Source organism: Lepisma saccharinum, chromosome 20 (assembly GCF_977018435.1).
Source record: "Lepisma saccharinum chromosome 20, izLepSacc3.1, whole genome shotgun sequence".
In the NCBI taxonomy this organism is placed as follows: Eukaryota; Metazoa; Arthropoda; class Insecta; order Zygentoma; family Lepismatidae; genus Lepisma; species Lepisma saccharinum.
In genome coordinates this window covers 45,840,127-45,865,076 of record NC_139248.1, presented here as the reverse complement: position 1 = coordinate 45,865,076, position 24,950 = coordinate 45,840,127, and the positions used below count along the sequence as shown (strand labels likewise).

The following is a 24,950-nucleotide window of genomic DNA, read 5'->3' as shown; positions in this document are numbered from 1 at the left end:
AAATTGTTAAACGTATTTTATTCTCAGACAACAAACATAGGCAATAGTGACAATTTTAGAACTGACAAAATTATGGCCACTTCATTTGTTTTGTCACTTCAGATGAAAACACATTAATACTAGTATGCTTCTTCCTATGTAAAAATACGTGCTATTTGGGTCGCATAAATGAAATCATTATGTCCTATTATTAGTGTCAGTTGGAGAACCATGTTAAGAGCAGTAGCAAGCATCGGACGTATGTCGGTAGATCCAATCAAGAAATCTATTGACTCTCGTGTATACACCTGGCAGATAAGGCCTGGCACACCCAACGCCCCACGATACAATACCTGGAAAAAAAGTACGAAAGATGAGTGCGTTTTATTATTTATGTTCATTTTTTTCTTTAAGTTTGTAAAAATGATCTTTAGAAGAATGATACATTGTTATGCCATATTCAATGCGTGTAATGTTTGCCGGTGCAGGTTTTAGTCCCGCAGCATGAAATTCTTCAGGGGAATATCCGGTCACTACCGGGGTAAGCTTGGTTGGAACGGAAGTGTTGGAAGAGGGCAAAAAGGCAAGGCGAGGCGGAGAGGAGTCAAACTAGCGAAGCGAGACGGGAGAGGTGTCTGGTGATCGACTGCAAGACTGCATGAACAGACAGGATTTATTCCATCTTCCCTTGCCATTGGCTGAACACTCTCAGAACGATTATATTATCGGACTTTTGGAAATTATATAGTTTTTAATTATGGTAATTCAGATCTCTGGCTTATTTATAAAGCCTGGAATTAAACTTCTATAAACTCCAGGAAATCTATATTTCTGAAGAAAAAAAGTAACCAACTGAAATAAATCCAGATGAAGTGATAAAATAAGCCCTAACTATAGGGAAATTCACCACAGCGAAGAAGAAGATGTGGAAACAAAAGAGAAAGCAAACGTTAGGAAAATGTTAAAAACTTTCCAAATTCATGATGCAATAAACAAATGAATTTTTTTATATAGAACTAGAATTAAGAGCATTTTCTTCTAAATTTACACAGGTATATTTAAACTGACAAGGAAAATCTTTGGACTGGACTTCGTGTAGGATACTGATATCCCAAGGTGCTCGTGAGCCCTAGCAAGTCATTTCTGAGAAAAAGCGAGCACTCCTCACGATGCGAAGGTATTGTCAGATTGCCTATGTGGCCCGTTGGTAACGTATCAGTTTCACTCAACGAAGATTCCAGGTTCGGTTCCAGTTCGATAGCCCCAACTTTTTTAACTACTTCGAGCAACTATTTATTGCATTTTTTAAATAGTTGATTGAAATTAAATAAAATTTTGTATAAATTCTTAGATATACTTACTTCGTTTAATTTTTGTTTACATTTTATATATGAAAACATTTTTCACAATATATATTTTTTTCCAATTTTCCCATCATTTCACAAACCTATCCATATTAATTTTTTCACGTGTTATAGTCGACAAAATATTATATGTAGGCATAGGTTTACATTTTCTTTTTCGAGAAAATTATCAAGAAACTCAGTACAGGTGTTCTATTCACAATCAATGTTTTTACTTACATTTTTCTTGTACACGATCCACCTCGAAAATTTGCCCAGACGAATTTTCGCAATAAATAAAATGAAACTAGTACGTTACTACCGTCCCACCGGCTCACTTTGGTAGTCTCACAATTTCTTCGCATCATGAGGTGCGTTTTTAAAGCTTCGAAGCTTGAAGAGCTTTTTCCCGCACTAGCACCTATGTATCCTACCACTACATGAGGTCCCATCCAAACTCATATTTCCAACCCCGACATCTCTTTGTGAGTTCTAACGCTTCATCGTCATGTGACAAAAAAACCAATATACCTTTCTTATTCCGTAGTTGTCGCGTTGTAATCAAGGATCTCAGGTTCATTATTCGGTGGAAGCACGTTGCACAGTGGTTCAGATCCACCTTAAAACTGAAGGATGAAGTGGACATAATACAAATTCTTAAAAATACTACTACTCTAGTAGTAGTAGTAGTAGTAGTAGTAGTAGTAGTAGTAGTAGTAGTAGTAGTAGTAGTAGTAGTAGTAGTAGTTAGTACTAATAACGAAGTGAGTTTTGAGTTTTGTGAGTCCACTTTAAGCACAGATAGTCTAATCCTGACTGGACTTACAGTTTATAGTGGATCCGAACTACCATTGTGCATCCACATGGACTAGAACTGAGATATTAATATCTTAGTTTTAATAGTTGAGTTAAAAATAACGTAGACATTTTCCTAACATAGATTTATGCGGTTTATATCTAAACCAGATATGGTAAAAATAAACTGAATATACACTGCTCAGTCCATACACTTAGAACTTACCACTGCTGAATATAGGAAAGCTTTAAATCAGAGATTTATGAGCAAAAAAAAATTTAAACCATCATGTGTTAAATATAGAATAAGTAAAAATTCTGAAACGATGTGAAAAACATTATAGTTTAAAAATTTGCTAAAATAAACTGGAACATTTTTTTATAAATTGTGGTATGAAAGCTTATAATTATTAAGCTCTCTTAGAAAAAAGGAGATGTGTTTCACGTATAGCACCGCATAATCGTCGCACCCTGTTCATTCAGTCCCAAAATTAGTATGTAACTAGGGTTGAACAAATGCCACTTTCAGCCAATACCGATACTGATGCCGATACTTCCACCGATACCCAAAGATACGGATACCGATATTTAAATTTTAATTTAATTTTACATTATATCCCAGATTAAGGCGATAATAGTGGCAAACAAGGGAAACTCAAAATAGGCCTCACGCAAAGATTTTAAGGTAGCTGGAAGAAAAGTAACTTTAACACAATTAATTTCACAAAATCCATTGCCAAAGATTTCAGTTAAAAATAATAATCTGCTTTGGCATTGAATCAATGGTGTACTCGCTAAAAGACCATGTTAGTGACTTTAAATATGTAAGTTATGCTAGCAAATGCATTTGAAATTCATGAAACAACTGAACTGGAAAGGAGAAAAAATAAACTTAAAAATTAATTTTAAAAAATGCAACAAAGACGGCAAAAAATGCTGAAGAAAGACCTGAAAATCAAAAAAGGACCGGAAAATGCAAAATAATGAAAACAATGTTTTATGGTTCTAAACGAAGTGAAACTAACTACTGGTTTAGCATTGTCTTCAAAGCTTAGGGAAAGGAAATTATTTATTATCAACGTCCTAGCCCTTGTTATCACAAAATTAAATTTCTCACACAAAACTGGTGCAAAATAAAAAGAAACTTTGAATTTTGCATAATTTCCAAAAAAATTACACTCCCCCAAAGTGTCGCGTGACATTTTTGAGTCCACTGTGAAATACCAAAATTCCAGAAAAGTATTGGCCGGGATCGGTAAGTAAATTCCAACCGATACTTTCCGATACCACTGTTACCGGCCGATACCGATGTATCGGTATCGGGATCGGCTCAGCCCTATTTGTAACCTTTCATCGCGTAATCAGTTAACGAAACCATTGACAGCGGCGCAGATGCTTCGAACACAGAACATTAAATTTTGTACTGTACTTCGCAATCCACAAATCAATAACAACTAATGTGTTAACTTCTTTTTAGTCTCCATAAATGTTCGTTAAACTGCCACGAATAAATTATGTACGTCGATTTGGACTATCTTTTTTAACGTATATTCAGGAGTGCACAGTGCACCTAATCTTGCGCCAAAGACAGTGTAGTAACAATTGATTTTTAAATTACGAGTGACACCAGCACAAGCTTTATATTTTAAATAAAAGCTTCACATAATAGTGGCACCCTTCTTATTTGAAGGAAAAAATTGACATAAAATCTGTGATGATTGGACGGTGAAATACTGTAGTTGCGATTTGCTAAAACACAGCAACAGAAAATTAGTTTCCGGTCTTAGGAAAAACAACAAATAATTTCGTACTAAATTATGATTACTTTTTAATCATACATATCATTGTCCTTATCATTGTTATTTGGCTAACTTCTTTCGTTAAGTTTAGTTATTAATAGTTATCGAGATATTCAAGTACACGATATTAAAATATGCTGAACGGAATACTGACCTGCAACTGATATTCTTCTGTCTCGGTTTTCTACCAGCAAAGGACCACCACTATCACCCTAGACAAAAAACGAGAAGAATAAGAAAATATGCTTCAATTAGAATATTCAGAGATTTGGTTAATAAGCGGTAAAATGAACCTTAACTGGCCATTTTATTAATATCTTGATAATGTCTAAAGGAGGGAACAAAATGACCAAAAGAAAGAAATGTGAACTTTCTCCTTGATATTGATTTTGTTCTCTAGTATTATTTGTGTATGTGGTGTATTTTAATATTTTCTTTAATTTAAAATTAGAATTAGAATATTTGCCTGTCATATGTGAACAATTATTTCGTTCATACATGGTCAAATATACAAGTATCGAAAAGTGTCCTAGGTTTCAATGAAAATATTATGGGTAATGAAACATTAACAAGGAGAGAGAAGAGAAAAATGCCGAATGAACGATCCAAAATATTAGTAATTTCTTATTATACGCAGGAACAAATTAATTCAACCCTGGAGTATTAGCATCGTCTTGTGACAAGCTGTGAGGTGAGTTTCGTGCTTTATTATTAATACAGTCATCTGTATTACTTGTATTTCTACAAAGCACATGCAGCTATTTTCAAAATGTGCCCGTGGAGCCCTGGGGCTCCACAAGGTCTCCGCAGGGACTCCGCGAGGCTTCTCGTGAAAAACTCCACAGTTCCCAAACAACGAGAATCTCAGAAATTATACATGGGTAAAAAAAATCCGTTTGCAGTTAAAGAAAAGCCTCGCAGCCTGACTGCACCTGAATATGAAAAACTTATTGATCAGACATTTCACACTTCTGAAAAGACTAAACTACAGTTGGGTGAATTGTGATGTGATGTCAAGAAGCAATTCCCATGTTTGCTCTTCCCTTTGTCAGTATGTATCTGTGTGAGACTGGCTTCTCAACGTACCTTTCCACAAAATCCAAAGTATCTCAACAGAATGGACGCAGAACCCAACATGGGACTGCAACTCTCCTCCATGGAGCCGGTTGTGGAAGGAACTTGCCACTTTGACGTCAGTAATTAAAACATGTTTTCTTACTAATGCTTACCATGCAGTTATAAGAGCATTTTCTTGGATACCATATAATGAAATGACTCATTATTTTTTTTATTTACTAGATGCCTAGAACATCAGAGACGCTGTAGGATGGTGTTAGCTAAAACCAATACTTCTGAGTAATGTAATTCCTGAATTCTTATTGGCTGTAAAAATGCAATTTTGCTCCGATTGGCTTTGAAAAAAATATTGGGGGCTCGGCGGCTTCGTGTTTGTGTGACAAGGGCTCTGCTATTTGAAAAGTTTGAGAACTGCTTCATTAGAGTAATGATATGTTGTGGATATTTGTTATCATTTCCTAGCCACGAATAAATAGCGAATTTTGAATGATGTCCAGGAGTTGCCGATATCGATAAGCGGTTAATTGTTTTTATAAACAACAAAGAATTATTATTTCATTATCAAAATAACTCATTTTAATCATGAATACAAAATATCTATTTTCATAATTAAGTGTCAAAGTAATATATTGTTCTTCTATGATTTTTCTTTATTTTCGTTTGAGTAACCTTATACTCCTACTAATTTCACTGAAACATCTCTTTAGATATGGTAAATACAGAAGTGTTTTAAATTACGCTCGTTTAAAGAAAAAAATTATATATTTTCTCACTACAAATTACCTGGCAAGAATCTCTTCCTCCTTCGAAGTATCCAGCGCAAAGCATGTTAGATGTTATTCTGTTAGGATTGTAGGCTGTTTTTGTCCTGCATACACTGGTGGAAAGAATTGGAACCTGGACTTCGTGTAGGATTGCTGACATGTGGCCCTTTTCAGCCACTCGGCCCCATCCAGTAACGGTCCCTATTTGACCTACGTATGATCGACCTGAAAACATGTAAGAAAACTCAATGTGAATAATCATTTAATTTTAAATGAACGTAGTGCCAATACTGAATATTCACCATGGATTATTTATATTATAATAGGTGATAGGTTCACTTAAATCTAACATTTGGAAGGAATCTCAAACTGGCATTATATTTATTGACTTGGCAAAAGCCTTTGGCAGTGTCAACCATCAGTTATTACTTTATAAAATTGACCAAATGGGTTTATCACGTCTTTTTTTTAAATGGTTTACGAACTTTCTATTAAATAGAACTTTTTCTGTTAAGATTGGTGAAACAGTTTGCTCCAGAAAAAAATATCATGTAGTTGCCACAATGGTCTTCAATCTTATTTCCTATTTTTTTATTAATGATGTCACTTTATATTTTAAATAAAACACATATTTATTATATGCAGGTGATGTAATTTTTTATTAATATTTTAGCAAAATTATGATGTCATTCACTGCAGACTGATCTTGATAGAATGAAACATTGTTGTTAATGTAATAGAATGGAAATTAATTTAAATAACTCTAAAGCTTTAAGATGTATCAGGAAAGTTAATTATATAATAGCTAACTATTACATTAATCAACGTAAATTGCAAGTGTGCTCTAACTATAAGTATTTGGGAATATTAATATATCTCTTTCAAGAACACATCTCTGAAATTTGCAAGAGAGCCAAGAAGATCCCAGGTATTGTATTTTTCAGATGGAAAGATTTTCAAAATAGATTGATACCTTAATATATCTATGTGAAACAACAGTCCGTCCAGTTCTGGAATATGGGAATGAATTATGGTATTTGGCCGCTAAGAATTATCTTTAAAAAGTAGAATCAGTTCAGAATTTTATCAGTACGGAGTTTAGAAACAATTACTATGAACAGCATTATTCCGAATTGCTAACACATTAAATGTGTCTACCTTAGAAGAAAGAATAAATTAAAAAGGAGCAATTTTGTACAGAAGATACTGTGTTCTCAATTGGACAGTGAATACTTTTTGAAGAATATGTCTTATGAAATTTCTAAGGGGAATACGATGAATATCTCAGTACTAGCATCTCACAAAAGGCCAGATGTTTAATAGCTGCACTTGTGGAAGGCTACAATATGAACTTATGTTGATGTGTAATTTTGTACGATCTATTGCATAATTTTATATTTATATGTTCAATTTTGTAATTTTGTATCACCTATGTTAACAAGGTAATGTAGGTTGCCATTCTGTCCTTATTCACTAAAGTAAATATATTATATTATTATTAAATATTAATTAAATTAATATTATTAAAATCTCAATGATTTGTTAATGATTTATGTGTGTGTGTATGTGTGTGTGTGTGTGTGTGTGTGTGTGTGGTGTTTATATTGTGTAGTATTTGTGGTGTGTTTGTGTTTATATTGTGTTATAGTTGTGATGTGTTTGTGTTTGTCTTGTGTAGTAGTTCCTCCATTCATATTGGGGGTTAGGCGTAGAGCTGACAACTCTGCACTGTAAAAAAAATGTCAAGAAACAGAAATATAAGGCCATGGATGTTCCCAAGGTAAAATATTCCGGAGGTAAAATAGTCCCCCGTTCGGATCTCCGGGTGGGGACTACTTTGGGAGGTCCCTGGACTAAGGATAAGATCTACGTTAGGAATATGGATATTAAATTAGGCACCTGGAATGTTCTGAGCCTTTACCGGCCTGGGGCATTTCAGTGTACAGTTAATGAGATAGTGAAGTATAAATTAGATGTAGTAGCTGTCCAGGAAGTTAGGTGGCCAGGAGAAGGGAATTGTAAAACTAAAAATTATACTTTTTTCTATGGTGGTACTGAAAATCATAATTTTGGAACAGCTTTTTCATAAATAATAGAATTATCTCGGCTCTTAAAACAGTGGAATTTATTAATGATAGGATATCATATATGCAGTTTTACAGGGTAGGTGGTGTAAAATTATTTTAATAAACATACATGCACCAACGGAAGATAAAGATGATAATACTAAAGATGATTTTTATACAGAGTTAGAACAGGTCTTTGATAAATTTTCTCAGTATGATATGAAAATTCTCTTAGGTGACTGTAATGCACAGATTGGCAAAGAAGAGACATTTAAACCCACGATTGGTAAAGAAAGTCTTCATGAATTAAGTAATGATAATGGTATAAGATTGATTACTTTTGCAACCTCAAAGAATTTAATTGTGAAAAGTACCACTTTTAAACATAAAGATATCCATAAATATACCTGGTCTTCTCCAGATGGTAAAACTCATAATCAGATAGACCATATTCTCATTGATAAGAGAAGGCATACTAGTATAATTGACGTTCGTACACATAGAGGTGCAGACTGTGCCAGTGACCATTATTTAGTAATTGCTAAATTAAGAGAAAGACTCTCAGTGATAAATCATAAGCAACAAAATCTAAAAGTTATAAAATTTGATACAAGAAAGTTAACTGATGAATGAATTAAGAAAGATTACCAAATTAAACTGTCAAATAGATTTGATGTTTTGCAGGATTTAAATGATGATGAAAGTATAAATGAAACAGACGTAAATAAGAATTGGGAGCACATACGTAATGCAATAGAATCAGCAGCTAAAGAAAGTATAGGATACCATAAACCAAGAAAAAGTAAGCCATGGTTTGATAATGAATGTCATAATCTAATAGAAATAAGAAATCAGGCTAGACTTAGGTGGTTAAATAACTCGGATGATACAAATCTAAGCAATTATAATAGAATAAAGCGAGAAGTTAACCGCACGTTTAGAAGTAAAAAAAGAGATTACTTGAAAAGCAAAATTAACGAAATTCAAACAAACAGCAAAAATAAAAATATCAGAGATTTATATAAAGGTGTAAATGAATTTAGAAAGGAGTGGCAACATAAATTAAACTTGATAAAAGATAAAGACGGTGATTTTCTAGCTGACCCAAGCGATATTCTAAATAGATGGAAGAACTACTTTAATGACCTTTTAAATGTCCATGTAGGAGATAAATCAGAAGTAAATGAAGTACACACAGCAGAACCTTTAGTTCCAGAACCTAACTTGACTGAAGTTAAAGATGCTTTTAAAAGGCTAAAGAATAACAAAGCACCTGGCATTGATTTAATACCAGCTGAGTTAATTAAATATGGTGGAAATTCATTAATATGTCAAATTCATAAATTAATTTGTTTAATATGGAATAAAGAAGAAATCCCTCAACAGTGGAAAGAATCCATAATTGTTCCTGTGTTTAAAAAAGGTGATAAAATGAACTGCAGTAATTACCGTGGAATTTCTCTACTCTCAACAACATACAAAATATTGTCTAACTTTATTTTAACAAGACTAACCCCATATGATAATGAAATTATAGGTGATTATCAATGTGGATTTAAACGTAACAGATCAACTACAGATCAAATTTTTCACATCAGACAGACACTTGAAAAAAAGCGGGAATATAATCAAAATGTCCATCAGCTATTCATTGATTTCAAAAAAGCATATGATTCGGTCAAAAGAGAGAAATTATAATATATATTAGTAGAGTTTGGAATACCTAAGAAGCTTGTTAGTATGATAAAAATATGCACCAGTGAAGCAGAAAGTAAAATTCGTGTGGGTATTAATATGTCTGACAAATTTATAATTCATGATGGGTTAAAACAAGGAGATGCATTATCTCCATTGCTCTTTAATTTTGCCTTAGAATATGCTGTAAGGAAGGTAAAAGAAACTAAAGAAGGACTAAAATTAAATGGTGTGACTCAGTTGTTAGCATATGCAGATGATGTGAATACAATTAAAAATAATGCCAAAATATTTTTCAAAACTGCTAAAGAAATAGGTTTGGAAGTTAACAAAGAGAAAACTAAATATATGCTTACAGGCCGAAACCAAGTGTTAGGTAATAATCAAAATCTAATTATTGATAACAGCTCGTTTGAAACAGTTTCCAAATTCAAATACTTAGGAGTAATATTAACAAATGAAAATTATATTAAAGAGGAAATAAAAAGTAGGCTTAATTCAGGAAATGCATGTTACTTCTCTCTTCATAAACTTTTGTCCTCTCGTTTAATATCTAAGAAACTAAAAGTTAAAATATACAAAACAGTAATTTGCCTGTAGTATTATATGGGTGTGAAACTTGGTCCCTTACATTGAAAGAGGAACATAAATTGAGAGTATTCGAAAATAAGATCCTTAGGAAAATATTTGGACCTAAAAGGGATGAGGAGACAGGTGAGTGGAGAAGGTTACATAATTTAGAACTACATAATTTGTACTCATGTCCAGATATTATTAGAATAATTAAATCAAGAAGACTTAGGTGGGCAGGTCATGTGGCACGAATGGGAGAGGAAAGAGGAGTTTACAGGATTCTTGTTGGGAAACCAGATGGTAAGAGACCTGTAGGAAGGCCCAGACGAAGATGGAGGGACAACGTTGAGATGGACCTAAAGGAAATCGGTAGGGATGGAAAAGAGTATATAGATCTTGCTCAAGATAGGGACAGATGGAAGGCCTGTGTTGCTGCAGCCATGAATCTTCGGGTTTAAGAAGGCTAGAGAGTTAGTTAGTTAGTTAAATATGTTCCGCACTTTGGCTGTGTGGTCTAAGGTGCAAGCTTTGAGCTCTGCTGGGTGCGCAGGTTCGAGTCTCCTGGGGCAAGCTAACAACATTTCTCCTGAGATTTCGGCCTGTGTATGGGACCAGTGGCCACCTACCATCGTGAAGAAATTGGGGAGCTACGAATGAGTAGCATAACTCGATCATAGAAAACCTACAACAACGGCGGCGGGTCCATCGTGCTGGTGGCTCTTACGGGTTGTTACGCCACTTGACATAACGTTGTTTTCACATGACTTTGAAATAGTACTACATATTTTTCTCGCATCTTGCATGCCTGTAACTCTATTATCACAAGCTGCAGGGACGAAAATCACATTTTATTGTGTGTTTGAACACATTTAAACAAACTTGTTTCGTTAATTGAAAAATTTTCACATAGAATGTATTCCTGTTCTGTCTACTTCGAAATCGATACTAATAGCGCTGTCTTGAGTTCCACAATGAGAACGTCTGAAGCTTTATAAATCAAACACTTTAGTGATTTTATATATATATATATATATATATATATATATATATATATATATATATATATATATATATATTGTATGTTTGTATGCTTTTGCCTTTCTGTTACTAATGACTACGTGCGAAGGTGATAAGGCGATAACATTGATGAAGGGACACTCAGAAAAAACACCCCAGGGACAGGACTCGAACCCGAGAACGTCGGTGGAGAGTAGAGAGCAAATCACTTGACACTTTCGGCAATCTTGCCGAAAGTGTAAAGTTGAAAACTGGAAGAGAGTTACTTTATACCCCGCTCAGCAACTTCCTAAAGTCTCCCAAAATCCCAAAGTTGACTTCCTCGCAAACAACTGAGTAAAGAAGGAAGTCAGAATGGCAAGGAATAAGCTCAGTAACTTTCATTGTGCAATAGCTTAATTTCATTGACCAGCAAGAAACAATAAATTATAAATTTTAAATCCATTTCCAGCCGCTGTTGCAACAAATACTGTTAGCCTACTCACCGACCTCAGGAAGACACGCGGTGGTCATCCCCATGGTCATCTGAACAGGGTGGTCCAGCTGGACAAGAGCGATGTCGTAGTCGAAGGTCTTCCCTTCGAAGCGGGCGTGGTGAGTCACCTTCGAGATCCTCCTGGTCTGCGTGTCGGCCTCGTACAGGGTGGAGTGGTCGTGCTCTGCCAGAATCACAACCACGTTCCTCAGAATTGACTTCCTGAAGAACACACAATGTACCGTAAATACATATTCCAACAAAATCGAAAATGGAAAATCGCTGAATGTCAGTTTCGGTCCTACTACTGAACTTTGTAAACAGGATGCGAAATCTACAAAAAAAAATCGGAGAGAAAAGGTTTTGTCATGACAACAAAGATAAGCATTTGTTTTGTACTAATATGGATAATGTCAAAAACACACACAAAGAAGAAAGGGAAATGTATCTCTCTGTCTCTCTCTATCTTTATTTTTCTTAAGAGACCATTAACAGTACACAGGGCGTTTTAAAACAACTTTAACAACGGCTGAGTGCTGGTAGATGTCATAAAAATAAGTATCTTTTCGTCATAAACATTACCTCGAAAGCCTTTGCGCTACAAACGCTTAAAATCTAACCTTTACGTATGCAACCCAACACAGAAAACAATCCCTCTAACGTAACTCACAGGGAAGTATGACAGGGTTGCCATTAGCGTCCCTTCTTAAAAGAAATGACTAGAAAACAACAACTTTAGAGTCGTACCTTACAAGAGAATAACGATATTGTAAGAAATATTTACAATATTTCAAACTGACCCAGACAAATAAGTTCTAATAAATGTGTTCATTCTAAAATACCTATAATCCTGTTTCGAATGTCATGCAATGTGAATAAACGCGAGAGATATGTGGGACAGACATTGATGAAGTCGTCGAACGAATAAATGCAAACATAATGTGTTCGCCACCTCGTTTCCAACACGCAGACTGTTGTATTAATATATTTATTTAGAAACTACACCTACAACCTTGGTGACAATGAAGTTCGACCAGGAAGGAATACGTGATTAAATGCACAGAGGCATAGGTGGTGGAATGGGTGACCCGCAGAAGTGACGCATGTGTGTAAGAGGAGGCGTGTGAGCAAGCAAGTATCGTGATCCCAGCATGTTGCACCCAAGGTCACGTAAAGAACGAAAACGGGGAACTATACGCGTGACATTGAACTTCGACCAGGTACCAGGCCCATACGGAAATTCCAGATAGTGGCGCATTCGACGGAAGCATGACGTCACGGACACGATAAGGGAGTCAGCCGTATATAAGCGCGTGCTGTGCACCGAGGAACCGCAGTACATCGTCACCATGGCCAGGGGCAAACCTATTGACAACACCGTGAGAAGAAGAGTGGTGGAGTTGCAACGGGATGGACTCAGTGAACGGGAAATAGGGCGCCAACTGAACTTACCCAAGTCAACCGTCCACTGCATCATCAAACACCACCAAAATACGGGTACTACAGAGCCAGGTATGACCCCCGGTCGAAAACGCCTGCTGATCGTGCGTGACCTACGGATATTTAGGCGCTATATCCAGACCAACAATCATGTTTCTGTGGCCGAATTACGACCGTGGACTCGAGAACGCTTTCACATTGAACTGTCAACCAGAACAATTCGCCGTTACTTACAGCGATGCGGTTACCGAGTGTTCAAGGCGAAACGTAAACCCTTCCTTTCCATGTTGAACAAAGGCAATCGACTACGGTGGACACGAATATACCAGGGATGGACATTTCGGCAGTGCAACAAGGTTTTGTGGACGGACGAATCCATTTTCAATGTCGTGTACGGGAAAATACGGAAAACAGTCATTTGTCGGAAGGAGGAACAGAATGAAGCAAAATGTTATGCACGTCGGGTACAGAAACCTGCGTCAGTGATGGTATGGCATGACGGCATCTGGGGTTGGCCCACTACACGTCTGTGCGGGCATTGTGAATGCACACGCCTATACACGCATACTGGAGCGGCATCTTCCCACAGTGCGAACGCACCTGTTCCACAGGCGGCGTCTCATCTTTCAACACGATAATGCCAGGCCTCATACAGCACGTCTGACAAGAGAATGGTCGACTCGCCATCACGTGCGAACTCTGCCATGGCCACCACACCAGCAAGTCCCGACCTCTCGCCCATTGAGAATGTGTGGCGTGTTCTTAAGCGACGTGTGCAACAGAGGGGACCCACGACAGTGGCTGCTCTTATTGCCTGCCTGCAGGAGGAATGGCACCGCATCGATGTGGAATACCTTGAACGATTCGTCCGCAGCATGCCCCTACGCATTGCCACAGTTATTCGCCGACGGGGCGGCGTCAGAACATGGTAAACAGGATCCCCTCTAACAGTGGTCGAACTCCAATGTCACGTGTAGATGGACGAAAATGTTTTATTTTGTGTGGACACCATACATTGCTGCTTTACAGCGGAAATTTATGTTTTCCTTTGTTCCATGTAGCCTGCTGAATAAAATATGTTCAGCATATGCATGTGTTCTCCTTCTTTCACAACGCACTCCTATGTTTGTGACTGGTCGAACTTCATTGTCACTAAGGTTGTAGGTATGGAGCCACGGTTGTCTAGTCGGTAAGGCGTCTGAATGCCATGTGGGAGACCCGGGTTCGGTAACCGAGGTGGGTGATCATAAAGATGCTCTGGGGCTCACCCAGACTGAAATCAATAGGTTACTGAGGGTAAATGCGGCCGGAGCGTGGTGCTGATCACATCACAAAAAGGCTGAGATCGAGAATGTGTGGGGCCCTATCCCCACATCCCCTAAATGTGCTTTCATGGAACGGAGAACTTTACCTTTACCTTACACCTAGGTATGTTAGCGCAATTGCCTATTGCCACATTATCGTGGGCGAATCACATACTGAAAATAGATGTGCTCTTGCAAAAAATTAAGAACGCCGTTTAAACATTTATTAATTCACACATGAAAACTAGTACAAGGACCAACTCCTTATTAAGAACTAATCTTCGCAAATTAGCCAAAAGTAGCACAAAAAGAGAAGTAAAATAAAGCGAATCGATCAATCAACCAAGACACAATACCACGCAGTGGAATATTCTGGGTTGCCAAGTGCGATTAGTGGTCGACAGACGATAGCTTGGGAAGGTTCCGGATACGAGTTCCGTCGTCGATAAAGGTGTCACCTCATCGGAACAAGGTGGAGATAGTTTAGAATGAACAGTCTTGAATTTCATTCAGTATTTATTAAAAATTGTTTGTCTTGGTCAGTTTGTAAATACTGTAAATACTTCTTACAACATCGCAAGTATCGTTATTATTTTGTATTTTGTTCAGGTAAGAATACCAAGTTGTTTTCTTGCCTCTCTCTCTTAAAAAGAGACACTAGTGGCAACTCTGCCACACGCGTCCCTGGAACTTACGTCAGATCGATTGTTTGCTGTGTTGGGTTGCATACGTGCAGGTTACATTTTAAGCTCTTATAGCGCTTTCTAGGTAATGTATACACGGGAAAGATAATTATTTTTATCATATCTACCAGCACCCAACCGTTGTCGAAGTTGTTTTGGGACACCCTGTATGCACAATAAAGGTAAGAGAAGAATAAACAAAAGTAAGTATGAAGTCTAATTGGTTAATATTAATAGAAAGCAAAAACTAAACAAAAGCTCATACACAATACAACTACCGTGCGTCCATTTCGATCTGCAGCCGAGAGATCGGGAGAAGCGTGGAGGGCGGCGCTGACGGAGAAGCCGACATTTGCGGCCTGTAATGCCCGCTTATTTTTATAGACATATGCAGACATTTATATAAATATTGCAAAACGATCACTAACCTGTGTTATAACACGCGAAAGTTCTTCTGTAATTCATCCACGTTCTGCTCTTATATACACAAATAAATACGCTATAGAAACGATGTTAAGAGCCACAGATAAAAAAGCATTTTAATCATGGTTTTGATCAGTAACGTCCTGCTTAAGTTTATATCCTTGAAAGAGTTTTGTGGCGAAGGGAATCGTTTGGAGGTTTCGAATGTGCAACACTGTATCAGGATTACACTGCAGACGAAACCGATAAAAGTGAATGGTTTTCGTGAGCTTCCTCGCAATCCGAAATATATGAGCTCGAGTTTTTTGTTCCTTCGCGACTAGATGAAGACAGAGTTGTAAATATAGTGGCGAGCAATGTAAACCAAGAGCGTGTTAATTTCGCACTGTGCGCAAGAGTGTTATTCTTGGTTACTTGCAGTTACTTGTTTGTGTTATTGTAGTGTGTATGTGTGACGTGTCAGTGAGACGATTGGAATGCCAGCCGCAAGATTCACGTTAGAACAAAGATTTTTTATGTATGACACGTACCTACGTGAAAACAAACTCGTGTAGAGACGTGTGTAGGTAATTTGTACAGAAATTCCCATGCGTTTCAACTCCACACAGAGATACGGTTAGATATCTTGTCCTTAAATTACGAGAAACTGTATCGTTAAATTTTAAAACACCTAAGCAAAAACGACGGATTCTAACCGAAGCAAAACTCGATGATATTGGTGCAGCGTTAGAACGTTCTCCAAACAAACCTCTATGTCGTGTTTCACAAGAGGTGGGCGTGTCAAAATCATCGGCACATACAGTCACTAAGCTACTAAAATTAAAACCATACTCTTATAACACAGGTTAGTACTCGTTTTGCAATATTTATATAAATGTCTGCATATGTCCATAAAAATAAGCGGGCATTTCAGGCCACAAATGTCGGCATCTCCGTCAGTGCCGCCCGCCACGCTTCTCCCGATCTCTCGGCTGCAGATCGAAATGGACGCACGGTATTTCGTAATTTATTGACATTCTTATTTAAACATTTGTTACAAAGGAAAATCCGTACCCGCATCAGGACTCAAACTCAAAACCTCCGGTGCCGAGATTTTAGTGGCCCACTAAACGGGCTCGGAGACCGAGGTAAAATGGATTTGTTTGTATTATGACCAAGGTGCCAGCTAGAATGCAATAGTGAAGTAGGTAACTGACAAATTGGCCCGACAAAATAAAAAAGACTCTCGAAATTAAATCAAGAGTCTCTATGGGGGGATGTGTAGGCTACGTGAACACACACACATTACTTTTCAAGGAGTAAAACATTGCACATTATGCCACTTCTTTCGAATCGACTTACTTGATGACGCAGTGGGCAGCCGTAAGGACATATAGGTCGTTGATGAGCGTCCCTCCACAGTAAAACTTCTTCTTGTAAGCGAAGGCAACCACCCAAGGGTACTCGTTCACTTCGGTGGCTGAGCCTCCCACGATGCGGGTGAGGGTGTTGGGTATTCCGCAAGCTAGAATGATATGCAGGTGTCCCCATTAGGAATCTTAAAGTTACCAGTTAGACTTAATTTCATTTCTCTCACACAAGAGCATGTAGGAACAATATCTGCTTTGACTCTGATATGCAACGAAAGCATGCATGGAGTCTCAACAACGCGCATGTAGAACCAGCGTTGTTAAAGGCACAGGAACCCATAAAGTCTAATGGGTTCTATTGGATTCCGTAACAGGACTGAAAAACATTTTCTCGCACATTTTAAATTCGGTCCAAGTTCCGTATTCTTTCATTGGAAAAAGTTTCGTGAACCGTATTTAAATTCAACCGGAAAAGAGGTTCCTGAACCGTATTTACATTGATCTGGAAAAAAAGGTTCCTGAACCGAATTGAAATAATTTACAGATAGAAAGGTTATTTACGGTCCAGAACCCATTTATGCTTGCTGATTTTTCTCTCCTGGACCGGAATTGAATTTACTTAAAATTCCTGAACCCTTAACAACCCTGTATGGAACAATACGGACACCCCTTCCTACACACAAACAAACACACATATACAAACTTACGCATATATACACATTCGTACTTACAGAAATACGCGCACAAGCTATAATTACGATACCACATGGTGTGTATATACCAGGTGGTTATAATTAAAGTGACGGTGTTCAGAGTGGTACAGCACGGGCTGTAATGAGAGTAGCAATCTGAAACTTCGTAGATATGCTAATGAAGCAATGCGCTCGCGAATTATGCAAAAAAATAAAAATAGTTCCAATTCTCGCCACCAAGGTAAAAAATGGAACTGTAAGCAGTCAAAACGTGTAATTTTCCGTAACTCTGACGTCAAAGTCGGTGAGATTGCCTAACCATTGTGTGAGCTCCCTGGTTGTGGTTGGTGACGCTTGTTGCTTTTTCCTTTAGTAATGTTCATGTAATTCGAATAGTGAAATTGTAGCGATATTTTATTACAAAGAGTATTGTTTTCTGCGATTTATAGTGTTTTTCCTGTAACTATACCAAGTTTTGACTGCTTACAGCGCCATTTTTATCCTGGTGGCGAGAATTGAAACTTTTTTTTGCATAATTCGCGAGCGCATTGCTTCATTAGCATATCTACGAAGTTTCAGACTGCTACTCTCATTACAGCTCGTGCTGTACCACTCTGAACACCGTCACTTTAATTATAACCACCTGGTATTATTGCTGTTTATTGATTTGGTTCATTTTACTCTTATGCCAATTTTTGCTAATCGCCAAGATGAGGATGAGTTATGATATTATTCTAAAATTGATGAAGTGACACTAACAAGGAACACCCATTCCCAGGGTTGGATTCGAATCCGATACCCCTGGCGTCGTAGCGCGCCGTGCTAACAACTCCGCCACAGAGATCGGCTAATGGTGAATACGAATAATTTTTAAGTTAGGTAATTGTCTTGGATGCATGTTTTATACACTAGTATAGGTGCTGGATTTGTTAGTGTAACACATGATTCAAAGCTTCGAAGTTCAAATCCTAACAATTTTGTTATACGTATATCAGTAGCAGATAGCTTTCAATTTTTATTTTTAAATTTCCATGGGCAATTTGTAAGTCAACCGGACATGAAAGAGGTGTCGCTCTTCAATCTGGGAGGCCAAGGGCGAATTAATGGGAGGGGCGAAGGTGTCGATCCCCCTACCCCCAGAAGCGCTTGATGGCATCGTGGTGGTTTCCGCTGAAAGCCCATACATTGATAAATAATGTGCACAGTTGGAATGCAATGAGGCAGCAAAGATGGTTACCTTTTATAAAAAGCAGGGGAACACACTGAAGAAGCCCATCTCCACCCGCATACATTCAGGGGCAGTGGCGGCGATTTGTTTCCAAAACCGAGGGGTGAAAGCTAATAAAAACTGGAAGGGGGGCAAGGACAGTTTATTTCTCTTTGTAGATAAGGTTTACCATAGTAAGGGGTCAAAAATGGCAAAAAGTGGGGAAGGCAACCCCATCCCTACCGTCGCTACCCCAAATTGCCGACACTGTTCAGGGGTTTGCGCTTATTGTCCTGATGCCTATAAATAAACCAGGACGTCATATCCTCAGAATTACGAATCCCCGTCCTTGTATTCTGAGCACTTTATTTGTATTTTATTGGATTACATTAATTTAAATTACATTTGCATCTATTACATTACAAATTACATATTGGACATTTTCATTCATTGCGCCCATTTGACAGGATTGTATGGTTAGGTTACAAGTTGTTCCTATTAGTTTCTATTTTACATATTATTTGGCAGCTTTTATTATTTTCATATTAACATTTCGTTAACAATGTTTTCAGTATATTAGTGAAAGTAATGACAAAAGAGAAAAAGATCAGGTTTTCATGAATGATATATTGGAAAATTTTAAATGAGAAAAACAATAAAGGTTAGTAACTCTTATACTAAGTTGTATTTTATAATTACACTGATTTATTATTTATTCAAGTTTAATAATATATCTCTGTAAGTTATATATCGGTAAAAATTACATAACAAATAAAGTTAGTAAATGCTTAGGTGCAGTAAGTTACAGTTACATATAGAAAGTGTATATAAGGGATGTAATAAATACATTAAGAATATGGTTTATATGTGGATGTGTGTTTGGAGGATACTAGGAAAGAGAATGAATATGAAAAGGATAACTGTAAACCATAATTGCTGCAATTATGTGACCTTTTAAACACATACAAGAGCAGATTAAAGTTGGAAGGGCTTGGCGACGGAAATGTGATATGATCGTGCTATGTTCAACCATAGGATATTAAAAGCAATCAGAATATATTGATCTCAATACATATTGAGAATGAGCAATATGAAACTGTATATTGGTATACAAATGACACCTCTCAGGGCACGGGAAACATTAAGATTTGCAGTAAAAAGAAACAAAACTCAGAACTTACGTTTTAACATTTGAATTTAGAATCCTTTTATCTTGATTATGCAATTAAAAACAAAGTTGTACATCATAACGAAACGCACTAAAGGTCTCAGTAATAACATAAATTTCTTCCATGTACTTCCATTAACTCAAGGTTATTAGAAGTATAGGTTGGGCCAATCCCTTGTTTACTCGTAATGACGAAACGACGGTAAGAGGTGAATTTATCCATGAAATGATTTCCAAATCTATGCGCTAGTGTTGCACTATGCAGATAGGAAACCATGCCAGAAACTGAACACACGAAATCGAGTACACAAATGAGCATTTCCACCCATTTACATTTTGTGGCTTCAGACAAATTGAAAATAAATATAGATAGGTACTTATTGTTATGCGGGACAGAATATTTTTGATCGGAACTGGATTTTTTTTTAAATCCCGACATTCGGGACGGGAAATATTCGCAATTTCTCGACTAGTCGGGAAATCTCAAATTCTCATTTTCACCTTAAGTGATTTTCCTTGCATTTCTGGAATGAAAACTGACAATTTCCGATAAGTTCCAGACACTTGCAATGTAGAAAACGTCAAGAATTAATACCGTTTTAAAATGACCATTCGGTATTTCCCGACTGCTCGGGATCCAGAAATTTAGGGAAGTCATTTGCTGAAGTCGTGATAGCGACGGGATTTTTCTTTCCTATCCCAGTCCCGACTTTCCGAAATACCGCACACCACTTGTTATTATTATTTATTTTAGTTCAGCACAAGATACATCTTCCAAGTACGTTGAACATAATATATACGTTATATACGTTTTTCAAAAGGATTCTTCGGTCACCGAGCTTTGGATTCGTGTGGAAACGCTAACGTGAATCATGCTAATGCAAGAAACTGCAGTGCGCATTTCTGCCCAGAAGATTATGTACGTAATCTGAAAAGTCAACTTTTAGGTTTACATCGAAGAAAGGTCCTTAAGCAAGATACCTTCGACTCCTTATTATGAGCAGGAATGTAGGGAGTATAATCCTGGTAAATACTTCGCCTACCATTTCTTTGCCATTGGTGTACAATTCTCTCTCGCTTTTTCCCTACATATTCACATAAAGCAATAAAAATACAAACTGCTAACTTTTCATTCCATTTTGGTTATTTATTAAACGGTACGTGTTTGTATTTATATTTGATAAATTTACTTTGCTCTTCCGGCCATTTAAATCAATTGAGATTATGAAGAAGTGATAAAATAGATGATGGCCAATCACAGTTCCCCTTACTTACAAGAGCGACCACAAGAAAAAGAACCTTCCTCCTCTTCCGTTCAACTCGGACTATAAAAGAGCATGCTCCACTCTCCCCCTCCCCTCCACACTGGAGTACGGTGCACAGGAGTCGCGAGTCTGCGCAGGTTTCTTTGCTTGTGGTTCACCTATAATAGTAATATAAAATTGTACACTCACCTCACTTAGTTCTCCGGCAGTTTGTTTCTTTATACATCATATTTGGAGAAGATACAATTCAATCTATAGGTGTACATACATTGTATATAACACACCTTATTACTGACTTCCTTGACCCTGGATGTACAGGGTCAAGGAAAACAAAGAAATGAGCATAATTTTGTCTTCGGTGAAGATGTTGTACCTAAACCAAAAAAAAAACTCAAATAATGAAGTCGACAATGTAAATTGATGAGATTTAGTAAATCATTTGATGAAGTGAACTAATTCTTAATGGACTAATCGCAAAGGACATAATCAGCTCAGATCCTATTACTTCTTCATGGTATGTGACGTAAAGTTCCCGCCCAACCGTTTGACGGCGTTAGTGGTCATCGCATCTCCTTTTCCATAGCCTGTAGTATACATCCTCATCTAGACATTGTTCTTGTTCTGGTGTTTAATATCTGCATACTGCAACACTGTCGTTTTGTCATTTCACGTGACTTCACATTGAAGTGATGCATTCACTTGGCCGGTTACACGTCATCGCAAGCAAAAACTTCAACCGTTACCATGGTTTTGGGCCAGGGCTGAGAAGTATCATTAACTCCGTAACTCTCCAGCAACAAGATTAATATATACCAGGAGGAATGATGTACTTCAACAGTCTGTTCATACATCCGGAAAGGACATGTCAATCCCCCCCCCCCCTTCATTAAAAAACAAAATCGACTACGACTCGTGGAAGCACTCACAGTCTAGGAGATTTTGGATTCAACCTTCTAACAGTATCTTCCTCATGTCTGAAGAACAATTAAAAATCTTCAGATTGTCGAAATTCATCTTGCACACTTCCTTGCGAGTTTTTGTGTCCAATAACACTGCCGTGTTGAATTTCACTTGGGTAACTATGAAGTGTCCTGTCCACAAATAAAACAACTTGGAAATGGTCCGGTTAACAGCTGAACTTGGACGATGACTTCTTAGCAGCACCAGGTCCTCCTCCTTCAACTGCAAGGCATGGCACTTCTGCCTCAGTTTCCGCCTCTGCACAGCATATCGTTCCCGTAACTGCACTTGTACAACCTTACTATGTCAGTCATTCTCACCGTCTTCTGACTCTGGCCATGGAAAATCTCTTAGCACTTGGGGTGGAACTGAATGGCGAGAAAACAATTCAGTGGGTGAATATTCTGTAACTTCAGAAATAGAATTAGGCAACTTCATAAAGATGTTTGGATCAAGTCTGGTGGTCATGCTGGCAATAAACCCTAAGTAAACGAGTTATCTCTTGTTTGGCTCTTTCCACTAGGTTTCCTTGAGGGTGGTAGGGTGTCGTACACACATGCTTCATCCCCAGGGATTCAATGAAACTCCGCCATGACTGGGAAGTGAACTGGGATCCCCTATCAGATAAAATTAGTTTAACAGCTGGATAATGGACGAAATATCTTTCCTTCATTAACCGAATTATCTCAGCGGTACTAGCCTTCCGCACAGGATAAACTGTGACGAACCTGGAGAAAACATCTATAAGGCTGAGAATGTAATAGTACCCTGAAGAAGACGGTAACTTTCCAATAAGGTCAATGGAAAGCATATCATGATGTTCCTTTCCACTTTCCTTCATGATTCCCAACTTGTCAGGCTTCATTTTTGCACAAATCAGGCAATCACGGATATAGTTAGAAATATCAGGTTTCATTTTTTCCAATAATATTGGGATTGCAATTGCCGATAACACTTTCCCAAACCAAAATGACCGTCGGCATCATGAATTTTATGCATCAGCTCGAGACGTCTGGAATTCGGAACACACAACTTGTACTGTGGAGCATCACCATTGTAACTTCTAAATAGCAATCCATGATGATGTTTAAATGACTTCCGTAACCTTGTTATGCCTGCATCTTCGTTTTTCCTAGGCTGCTGCAGTTTAACAATCATTCCACTGCAAAAAGAATCTTTAGCCTGGGCTTCTTTCCAATCACTCACTTCTTCGTCTTCATCTCCTTCCCAGAGAAAATGTATGTGGAGTGCAGACAATCAGGCTCCAGCTTACTCTCAGCATCTGCCTTCACAGGATATATAGATAACGTATCAGGAATAATATTTTCCTTACCACTAACACCGCTCTGCGTTTCAGTGATTTCCTTTCGGAAGTTCTCCTTGGTCTGCTCAGCTTCTTCCCTCAACAGAACAACTGTTTCATGGAGTTTAGATTCCAGCTGCTGTGAATTTGATTGACATGATTGACGCAAGCTCACCATCTCAATTTCAAGGCTCTCCTTCAATTTCTGCTGTCCCTCAGACATTTGCAGAGACAGGTGTTCGATCCTCCTTCCCATCTCTGAATTGGACGCAGTTAGTTGTGAACAACTCTGGGACGTTTTCTCCTTCATCCTTGCTTCTACTCGGCACTCAAGAGTTCGACTACTTTCTTCCAGTTTTATTTGTAAACTGTGCTCCAAGATATTCACATTTTCCTGGAGTTTAGCCTCTAAACTGCTGGAGTTCTCATGTAACTTAGCCTGCAAGATATCAGAATATTCCTGCATTTTAGCTTCCAGACTACTAGACTGTTCCAACATTTTGATCTCAAACATGCTCGATTGTTCCTGTATTTTAGATTCTAGATTGCAAGCATGTTCTGTCATTTTTTTCTGGATTCTAGTTTCCAGGTTACTGGAATTTGCTTCCAACATTCGCTGCAAAGACGCAAGCAAATCAGCAGTAACAGGAACTACAAGTTTTCTTGGCATGCGAGACATGTTAATTCACCAGGAAAATTACTTTCCTTTTGTGCCTTTAACTTTGCACAATTCAAATGAAAAGTATTGTGACACTCAGTGCAAACAAAATTATCATCAAGCCTTGATATAGTTTCACAGCTAAACACGTGAAGTGCTTTCATCAATATATGAAGCTTTGCTTCCACTTCATAATACTTTCTTTTCCTTTGTTGCGCATCGAAAGTTCTGAGTCAACTGCAAATCTAAAACGTGTTCCAAAAGATAAAAGTAGCTAACGTACAATGTATTCGTGGCCCCACGCCACGTTCTGTACGCCAAATTATTGACACGGTCGTGTCAGGTTCAACCATAGGATATTAATAGCAATCAGTATATATTGATCTCATTACATATTGAGAATGAGCAACATGAAACTCTATATTGGTATACGAATGACACCTCTCAGAGCACGGGAAAACAGTACGATTTACAGTAAAAAGAAACAAAACTCAGAACTTACGTTTTAACATATGAATTCAGAATCTTTTTATCTTGATTATGCAATTAAAAACAAAGTTGTACAGTGGGATCCATGAGTATTACCGTGCAGATTGTCCATGACTATTTTCATTAATTTTTCTCTTACATCCTATGTGTTTTTAAGCGATGGATTCTTATGTATGGTGGTGCAGAAGTTGTCAACAGCTTGTTTTGAGTTTTCTTTTAATTCTTGAAGCTCTTATTGGATCAAATGAAGTGTAATAATATAGATTACACCCAACAAATTAGTAAATCAAGTTCCAAAAAAGTTTATGAGCAACAGGTATTGAAGTACAGAAGTAATAATTTAGGTCCGTATGAAATATTTGTGAAATCTAAACATCAGGATGCCTCAGGTGGAAATGGCAAAGGAAACATTGGTCAACTTCACAT

General features: G+C 37.5%; 1 protein-coding gene across 1 annotated transcript; it reads right to left on the bottom strand.

Moving 5' to 3' along the window:
- Nucleotides 1–213: 213 nt before the first annotated feature.
- Nucleotides 214–24,056, bottom strand: LOC146003456 (serine protease 27-like). Its single transcript, XM_083141742.1, has 7 exons — nt 23,553–24,056; nt 23,040–23,214; nt 16,775–16,937; nt 11,594–11,805; nt 5,777–5,982; nt 4,071–4,128; nt 214–332 (listed from the first exon to the last, which is right to left on the bottom strand). The coding sequence occupies exons 1-7, from the start codon at nt 24,054–24,056 to the stop codon at nt 214–216; spliced, it is 1,437 nt and encodes a 478-aa protein (XP_082997868.1).
- Between the last annotated feature and the right edge of the window lie 894 nt (nt 24,057–24,950).